The sequence below is a fragment of the Hydra vulgaris genome, chromosome 09 (genome assembly GCF_038396675.1).
Source record: "Hydra vulgaris chromosome 09, alternate assembly HydraT2T_AEP".
NCBI lineage: Eukaryota > Metazoa > Cnidaria > Hydrozoa > Anthoathecata > Hydridae > Hydra > Hydra vulgaris.
Window position 1 is genome coordinate 11,685,072 of NC_088928.1, and position 10,921 is coordinate 11,695,992.

At 26.5% G+C, this 10,921-nt stretch overlaps 1 protein-coding gene across 1 annotated transcript; it reads left to right on the plus strand.

Annotated features, from left to right (window-relative positions):
• Positions 1–1,156: 1,156 nt before the first annotated feature.
• LOC136085271 (uncharacterized) lies at positions 1,157–10,531 on the plus strand. Its single transcript, XM_065806561.1, has 6 exons — positions 1,157–1,420; positions 1,541–1,987; positions 2,095–2,327; positions 5,842–6,010; positions 6,113–8,056; positions 10,041–10,531. Exons 1-6 carry the CDS (start codon positions 1,177–1,179, stop codon positions 10,529–10,531), a joined length of 3,528 nt encoding a protein of 1,175 aa, XP_065662633.1. The 5' UTR covers positions 1,157–1,176.
• The last annotated feature ends 390 nt before the right edge of the window (positions 10,532–10,921 follow it).

Here is a 10,921-nt window from a genome sequence, read left to right on the forward strand (position 1 = left end):
TGGAACCACTTTTTGGTCAAATTCAACATCACCGACTCGGATTTTGATGAAAATTGGCTCACATGTTGGGCATATGGACAGAAGAAAAACATGTAAATTTTTTTGACTTAGGTCAAGTATTTTTTGAGATATGACCTTTTAAAGTTTTGACCTTTTCACTTGACCCAAGTAGCAAACAATATTGGCGCAATATTGGCGGAATATTGGGTATGTTGGCCAATATTGGCCAAGATATCCGATATATCGCCAATATTTCTAAACCATATTGCGCTAATATTGACATACAATATAGTTAGCCAATAATGCGCCAATATTTTTGTGTCAATATTGTTGTAATATATATTTGGCCGATAATGGCGAAAAAATATTGGAAAGTTATTATTGACTGACATATTTGTACCCATGCGTATCTTTATCGAATATCAATAATGGCATTTTAATGTCAACAAGTTTGACAAATACATAATAATTAAAAGGGCAAGTTTTACATATGATTAGCGTATGATGTAGTAGTTTATTTAGTAATTTTTAGACTTAATTAAATGGTTTTAATTTTTCATTTATTTTAAACGCATATAAAAGAAAAATCATTAACCTTTAACGGAAAGCATTAAAATACAACAGCCATGTTAACAAAGCAATTTTATTTTAATGCTTTATACAAACGTTAGAGTATAGTGTGTACCAACATCCTTTTACGTTTGCAGACATCATTATGAGTTTTTCAATTTAAAAAAAAAAACCGATTTTAAATGGAAATTTAAGTTATATTAAATAAAGAAAGAGAAGTGCTTATGATTCAGTTATATGTATAACTGAATCATAAGCACTTCTCAAACTGACATGACTTCTCAAACTGACTGACACTTCTCAAACTAACATGACAAACTGTATATACAGTTTGTCATGTAAATATATATATATATATATATATATATATATATATATATATATATATATATATATATATATACATATATATATATATATATATATATATATATATATATATATATATATATATATATATATACATATATATATATATATATATATATATATATATATATATATATATATATATATATATATATATATATATATATATATATATATATATATATATATATATATATATATATATATATATAGATTATATAGATCAATATCTTTATTATGTCACAATCAAAGCAAGAACTTATTAATAAGAAGTTTGTGGTAGTTGCATTTGAAACAGAAGGAAGTAAATCTAAAGGCTGCTCTATGGATGTTATATGTTCTAGTTGGCTATTAAGCAACACAGAAGCATTTTATCCACATCATTTAAAGTCTGTGGCAAAATGCACAAATGCTGTTATTAACTTTGTTGCACCAAGTAGCAATTGGGGGAAATATACAGTTCGTATACTTGGAGGATCAAGTATATTTAAGCAGATTATTTTCATAATTTTGTTATTGCTTTTTTAAAATATAAATAAATTATGTATGTACATTTTATAATATTTTTTTATGTTGTTTATATTTCTTTAAATTATTCTAGATGATTTTAATGTTGCCTCATCAATGATGGATAAACTATTGTATACCTCAAGTGTAGATATCAGTGATAGTGAGGCAAGTTCAGCGGGAAAAAAAATTAAAATTGATAAATCAGTTGTTTGTGGTGCTGGGGTATGTAATGATGACAGTGATGAAGGAAGTTCTTTAGCTTCATTGTCACCAAAACAACCTGTTACAATAAATAAAATAAATTTACAAGCTAAATCAAAACTAAAACTAACCAAAAAACCTATTTTAGTTGATAATACCCACAATAGTTATCCTATCAGCTCAAATGTATTTTTACAAAAGTCATCCTTAAGTGCAACAACTTTATTGCCTAATATTAGACATCCACAAACAAGCTCAAATCAATCAAAGGTGTCAAATTTAGAATATCGAGAAAGCGAAAATCAATCTTATATATTGGAAGACAGAAGATTTTTAAGTAATTGTATTTAAAATTTTATTTAAACTTATGTATGTATATATTTTTCTATTAGTGTTATAAGAGTAATTTTGGTAAAGTTCTTAACAATTATTATATATTTAAAGCATTTGAAAAAAAGTGTTTGGATATGTTTGTTTCTATCCAATACGACATGAAAAAAATACTCAATCGTTTGGAGCGAATTGAAACACAAGTTGCGTCAATTAGTAACAATTCTGCAATTGGAATGACAGTTAAGCCTGATATAAATCGGTGGAATCAGTTACCACTACTAACAGATGATGACCTTGTTTTGCTGGAGGAAACTCTCTGCAACAAAGGCATGTTGGAGTCACTGGTAAAATTATAGCATTATTTTATTCAAATTTTGAATTTAAATAACATAAAATTTGAAGTAGTAATAGTAAAACATTTGATATAGCATATTTAGATTTTAAATACGGTTTATTTAAAAAAAAAGAAGAAAAATAAATAAATCTAACTTATCACTGCCCTATTCCAAACCCTCAGTTGATAGAGGAGTAACTATATATATATACGCCAAAAAAATATTTCTTAAAGGATTCTTACCACAACATCAACATTTCATGTTAGACGAAAGTTATAATTGCGGAAACTAATTAAGTTTTATTGTTATTTAAAAAACCCAGAAAAACTCAACTTTATAGATCTAAATGTTTTTTGTTTTTTCAAGCCATAATGTTTTTATTATTATATATTTAATGTTTTATGCTGTTTTCATTATATATTGATTGATATAGGGAGAACACGCAAGGAGTATTACACGCATCGACTTATTTAGGGGAAAAAGCGGGAGTTAATAACACATCAAAGGGTTGTGGCAGGGTGATTATGGATTGGGATTGGGCTTGCTATCTTTTAATTAAAAGAAAGAAAAATATTATTAATCTGGTCTTGCATTTTATTGTTTACTTTTGTACAACATACTATGGAATAAATATATGTATTGTGCAAAAAACATTCTCGGTTTATATATATATATATATATATATATATATATATATATATATATATATATATATATATATATATATATATATATATATATATATATATATATATATATATATATTATAATAGTAAAAGATTTAACAGGTTTTTTCAATCTGATTATAGATTTTTTTTAATGAATATAATAGACAAATCGTTTGGCTTCTGTTGGTGGCATTAGTTGCAATCAAATGACAAGAGATGTTATGAATTGTTTATTTTCAAAGTCTCTTAGTTTATTATATTCAGGACAAGGTCGAAAAGGAAAGAAATCTTTTGTAAAACTGAAATGTTACAGAGCTGTAATAGGTAATAGCTGTAATATTGAAGTTTTTCTTTTTTTATTTATATATTATCTATTATATCTTGGTAGCGGAGTGTGCCGTCTTCAATTATGATTGGCTTGTTTCTAAATACTTTAAATTTTTGATTCTAAATGATGTCAATCTCTATTTTGTATTAGAATGTACTTGAAATTAAACTTTAAAATAAATTTTATGTTGACATGAATTTTTGGCTTTGATCATGTAATAAAAAACTTTATGCTTGTTTGTAGCTGCTGTTATGAAACAGTTTCCTGATTCGACGGAAGCCAAAATCAAAATGAAAATTAGCAGTTTTCTAGCACAAGCTGTAGATCGAGATGGAGGCAGAAAAAAACGTAGTATCTGCAAAAGCAGTGGTGATGAAGTTGAACTTGAGGCAAATGTGTTGGATACTCAACAGCCTAATGAAATTTAAGAATTAATACAAAATTATTTGTTTATTGTTTATTTGTCTTTCAGATTTTTTCTTTCTCTTACAAGCTATTTTAGAAACTTTTTTATATAATAATTGCTTCATATAAAAACTATTATTAAAATTTTTTTTCATAAATTCTATGCTTTTCTAACTAAAAATTAAAAAGTCACTTTTATTATTAAAAAACTTTTACAAGTTTTTTAATAATAGTTTTATATATATGTATATATATGTATATATATATATATATATATATATATATATATATATATATATATATATATATATATATATATAATATATATATATATGTGTGTGTGTGTATGTGTGTGTGTGTGTGTGTATGTGTGTACATATATATATACCCAGGGTCATATTTATAAAATACGTAAACAATTTTGTCGCTGCGATTCAAGAAAATGTAGTTTTTCTTTCCGAGTTCCGGACATGTGAAACAATATGACCTTGGATGCTGTGAATGCAAAAAATATTTTATTATTTAAAAATAAGATTAACTCTTATTTTTAAATAATAAAATATTTTTTCTAAAAGGAACAACTTTTTGTTTCTTTATAATTTTGTTTCTTTATAATATTTGTAATTTTATAATTTTGTTATTAGTTCTGTGGTGCATTTTTGAAAATTTATTTATGGGCACACTGTTAGTGTCCATCTTTGTATGGGCCGTCGTGTCCTTTAGAACATGTATTTGATGTTTCTAATAAATATCTATATATATATATATATATATATATATATATATATATATATATATATATATATATATATATATATATATATATACACACATATATATGTGTGTTTATATATATATACATATATATATGTGTTTATATGTATATATACATATATAAGTATTTATATATATATATATATATGTATATATATATATATATATATATATATATATATATATATATATATATATATATATATATATATATATATATATATATATATATATATATATATATATATATATATATATATATATATATATATATATATATATATATATATATATATATATATATATATATATATATATATATTGTATACATATATACAATATATACACATATGCAATATACACATATACAATATACACATATACAATATACACACATACAATATACACATATACACATATACAATATACACATATACATACAACCTTGCGAATTAGAAAAACTAAGGTTGGCAATAATTGCTGATTCTTGGTTTTTCTAATTTGAAGTTCATAATTTGCCTGTTTTAGGTTGGTGTCAGATCAGCTAAAACAGTTTTTAATAAAAGTTTAATTTTAAATTAGGAACCCCCAACACCTTCCGGTTGTTATTTATGCTGACTCTGCTATTTTTTTTTAATATATTGCAATCTTTAATGATCTGAATGATGTAACAACCTGAAATTTGGTCCATTGCATAGCAGATTTAGATATCAAATACAAAAAGAAAATTTAGAGATCTTTAAACTACATATAAATTGAGCAATATTCATAATTAGGGGGTATTTTAATGATCGAAATGGTAGTGTCATCTTGACAATGTTTTTTGAGGCATAATTCAAAAATGAAAATTTAGAAAAGTTTTGTATGCATGCGTACGAAATTTTTTAAAAAAAAACTTACAATTGCGTATAAGTGAGGGAGGGGTGTTAAAGAGAGTGAGTATGTACGTGGTTTGACTATCTCTCTTTCTCCTAAAGATTTTTTTCTTCCTTTTGATTTTTTTTTTCTTGATTTTTTATAAAAACATTGAATTCACGAGTGTAAAAAAAAAAAAATTCTAATTTTTTTTTTTTTCACAACTGTTTTTTATATTTCTTTATAAATAATTAAGAGAGAAAAAGTTTTGTTGTTATTGTTAATGTTTTGCAATATTCATGCGTTGGTGAAGGAGGGGAGGGGGTCTTAATTTTGTATAAATAATGCATATGTACGCAGATAGGGTAGTTAAAAACATTCAAGAGCGTGCAAAGGGGGTGTCCTAAATCAGTGGTTTTACTGTGTACGTATTATATGGACGGCCCCTAATCTAAATTATATCACAAAATTTTTCTATTTTTTTATTGTTTAGATAATGTTTAAACAAAAAAAAGCCAATAGATATGCAGCTCGATCAAACTTTATCAGAAGAAATGTTAAGAAGCATTTAGAAGAATTAGAAACTCCAAATAGTAGCTTGCAAATAAAATTGCAAGACTTGCAACAAAATGAAAGTTTACCTTGCTCTAGCAGCATTGAGAGTAAGCATACATAGTATATTTGCTAATTCTTACATTAACAGTGAAAAGTTATTTTAGTATATTATATAACGATTTTTATACTTTATATATCAAATTATTTAGAATATTTGGTAGACGACAGCGAAGTTATAGATTTTGAAATTGTTGATGATCGATGCAAAAACGAAGCTATTGGTTTCGAGGGAGATACAAATAATGTTAAATTTACTAATGGTTCTTTTTCTCAATTGAGTTCATCTGATGAGAATGATGGCAATAACTATTACCCATCTTGTTCAAGTGAAGGTGATGCAAACGAGCATAATAAAAGTTTACAGGATTTGCTTGCAACTTGGTCTGTAAAGCATAACATAAGACATACTGCTTTATCTGATCTATTAGTAATATTAGGTCAATATCATTCCTTACCAAAAGATGCTAGAACTGTTTTAAAAACTAAGAAGCTTGCTGATATAATCCCAATGTATGATATCCACAACAATTGCGGTGAATATGTTTATTTAGGACTTGAAAAACAATTAATAAAATTATTGGAAAGTGCAAATAAAGTAACAACTTGTGGAGACTGTTGTTTGAAACTTCAGTTTAGCATTGATGGATTGCCACTATTTAAAAGTTCTGCAAAGCAATTTTGGCCAATACTTTGTTCAGTAAATTATGATGGAACTACATATAAACCTTTTGTAGTTAGCTTGTTTTGTGGAAATAGTAAACCAATTACAGCGGAAGTTTTTTTATCTGATTTCGTTGTGGAGGTTAAAAAACTTAAGGATCATGGATTTGTAGCAGCAGGTTCCTTTTTTACCATAGCTGTGAATGCTTTTATATGCGATGCACCTGCTCGGGCATTTGTTAAAGGTATAACAAGCCACAATGGCTATTATGGATGCGAAAGGTGTATTCAAGTTGGAGAATATGTTCAAAGAAGAGTTACATTTCCAGAATTTAATGCAGAAAAGCGAACAGATACCTCATTTATTAATCGTCAACAAAAACAGCATCATCAAAAGAATATTATATCATCACTTCTGGAGCTTAATATTGGACATGTTTCTCAATTTCCTTTGGAATATATGCATCTTGTATGCCTTGGCGCGACTCGAAAATTGTTATTGTATTGGCTTCGTGGCTCACGAAATGTTAAAATAAGTGTAGGAAATGCTGATACTATATCTAATAAAATGATTAGCTTGGTAAATTGTATTCCTTGTGAGTTTTCCAGAAAACCACGGTCTCTTAAAGAAATAAGTCGATGGAAAGCCACTGAATTTAGACTTTTTTTATGTTATGTTGGTCCGGTTGTTTTAAGAAATCACTTACCGTCGAATATATACCATCATTTTATGCTTTTAAATGTTGCTATTTCAATACTAGCAAATCCAGATACTTCTAATAATTATTGTAATTATGCTGAAAAACTGTTAAAAATTTTTGTTAAGGAACTCTCAAGTTTGTATGGTGATAGTTCATTAAGTTACACTATGCATAGTCTTATTCATATATGTGATGATGTTAGGCTTTTTGGTGCTCTTGATAATTATAGTGCATTCCCATTTGAAAACATGCTTGGTTCACTGAAAAAAATGGTAAGAACTGGCCGATTTCCACTCAGACAATTGTGTCAGCGTTTATCTGAGCAAAGTTTTGCTTTTTCAGATGAACCGCCATCATTAAAACCTTCATTGTGTAAAACTCACCACCAAGGTCCAACCCTTACCTTTACAGGAATACAGTATAAACAACTTAATTTTGCTGGTTGTTTTTTTTCCACTGAGAATGCAAACAGATGCGCTTTATTAAATGATGGAAAAGTTATCGTAATTTGCAATATTATTGACTCAGAGCATGATGGAATAATTATCATTTGTCGCATTTTTAAAACGATGAAAAATTTTTACAGCTATCCATGTGAGTCATCAAAACTTAATGTTTTCAAAGTTGATCAGTTGTCAGAACAATATTCATATTTTCCGTTATCGTCAATCTTTAAAAAATGCTTATTGCTGCAGAGAAAAAATTATTTTATAGCTTTTCCTTTTCTTCATTGTTTAAAATTTATATAAGATTTTTTTTAACATTTATGTATAAAGATTTTGTTGTAATTTATTTAAAAAAATAATAAATTATTATGCTTTAAAATGACTTAATTTATTAATTAATTTGTCTACAAATAAGTAGTTTTCATATATTTGATATATTTTTATACCCTAAGTATTTCGTACATAAACTTGATGAAATATATATAAAATACAAAAAAATGAATATAAGAACTAAGTATATATTATAATATAAATTACTATGTATTACAATATAACATATAAATTAGTAAAAAGTAGAAAAACAGCAAATATATATTAATTATAATATCTAATTATAATATATTATATTATAATTATATATATTAGAATATATTACAATACGATTATAATTATGTATTAATATATTATTTATAATATATCAACAAATTAATACTTATATATTATAATTAATTTGTTGATTAAAATTATGGCACTATATATATAGTGCCATATTTAATATATTTAATTTATATCACACTATAGTGTCATATTTAATATATTGATTCAATTTTGAGATTTTGTATTTTCCATTTTAACATTATTAACCAACAAATTAATTATAACCAATAGTATTAGTTAATTATAACTAATATATTAGCTAATAGTATTAATTAATTATAACTAATACTAATATATTAGCTGTTGTTCTATTTTTACGAAATAAAACTATATATAGTGCCATTATTAAGTATTTTAGTTTGAATATTTCTACAAATCAAATCAGTATTTTGGCAATATGGTCTGATATATTATCTGAATGTTTTTGCAATATTTGTCACGATATTGGGCCAATATATAAATATAATATTTGGTAAATATTGCTAAATGTAAACATTTTATATTGGGCCAATATTGTTGCCAACATTGCGCCGATGTTGCTAATAATATTGGACCAATATTGTAAAATAATATTGAACCAATATTGGCATCAATATTTGGCCAATATATAAATCTAATATTGGGCAAATATTGCTAAATCTAAACATTTTATATTGGTCCAATATTGTTGCCAATATTGCGCCAACATCGCTAACAATATTGCGCCAATATTGCGCCAATATTGTTTGCTACTTGGGGACCTTGGTTATTTAAAACGTCATAACTTTTTTGCTATTTTTTGCTATTTTGCTATGATTTTGGTGACAAACAGAAGCTCTTGCATAGACGAACAACTTTGTGTCTATACAAAAAAGTGATAAGTTCAATAAAAAAAAAGTCATTGGTCATTTGGTCATTTGACCTTTGACCCTGGTCGATGACAAAGGTCAAAAATCATAATTTTTTACGGATTGCTTTTTTTATTGTGGATGTCCCATGAAAAAATCTTTTTGGGATTCCCATAAACAGCTTTGGAAATAATATTAAAGTATAAGTAGGTTCTAAAAATTTAATATTTATCGGACTTACAAATGCAATATTTTGAGGTCATTTTCTGTAAATAGCCTATTGGAAATATATATTAATAACTATTTCCTTTTTTTTCTTTTATTTTCTAGGTTGTAATTTAATTACTAGTACTATAAATACATACTAAGTCAGTATTAAATTATATGAGGCTTAAAGCTATATATATTTATATTAAAATAATCAATTCATTTCCATTGAATTAGTCATCAAAAGACAACTTAGGAATTAAATTTAGATTAAAAATGGCATTTCAAGCACAAGTAAAAGAGTTTTAGAAGAGACAACACTGTTGTTATGATCCTTGCCAACACCATAAGAAAAAACAATATAAAACCTTGAGGGTAGCTACAAGTCGGCAAGTAGCTATGTATCCCTCAAAACTTATGGCTGGAGCAAAATTATGTGATACTTGCCGAAAGAGGATCACTGGCTTACATTCTAAAATAGGATTATGTGATGATAAAAGTTCTGCAAATTGTAAAACAGAGTCAGATTCTCAAGGCAGTTCTCGATCTTAAGATATTTGTAGTGACAAATATCTTGAGATCGGGGAGATGTGGGAGATGAAAATTATCAGTGCCAGGAAGTAGAAATTTCTATTTTTAATAAATCCTTGTCGTTATTGGGTGAGTCACCCTTGGATAAACGCAAGTTACAAACTGTTAAAAGTTATATTCCGGAGAAAAAGAAAAAGCTTAAAAAACTTGTAAAAAGGAAGTTAGACCTTTTATCTACTAATTCAGATGCAATTGATACTTTAGAGGATGATGAATATGAAGCAACTAAAAAAAAAGTTTCCAACACATGTGCTGATGACATTGTTAAAGTGCTTCAGGATAAGTATAAATCAACACAAAGTAAGAGTGAAAAGATCATGATTTTGACAATATTTGTTGCTCAATGGAGTAATCGAAAAGTGATGAGAGAATTTAATTGTTCGCATCGACTTGTATCTCAAGCAAAAGAAGTTTTAATAACCAAAGGTGTTTATCAACCCCTAACCAAAAAAAAGGGAAATCACTACCTGTACATGTGAAAGATATGGTAAAAGAGTTTTATTACTCTGACACTGTTAGCCGTGTAATGCCTGGAAAAAAAGATTTTCTCTCTGTTATGGAAAATGGGGAAAGAAGACATATTCAGAAAAGATTAGTTTTAAGTAATTTGAAGGAAGTTTATAAATTGTTTTCAGAAAAGTATCCAAATATCAGAATTGGGTTTTCGAAGTTTGCAGAGCTATGTCCAAAAAAATATGTCTTTACAGGAGCAAGTGGTATGTACCATTCATCAAAATGTTAAACTCATGACAGTCAGATCACATATGGATGATTTACAACTAGAAGATGAACTAGAAACCCCTATTAAGAACTACAAACATGCTTTGGCAAAAATCCAATGCAATCCTTCCTTGCCAGCATGTCCTCTA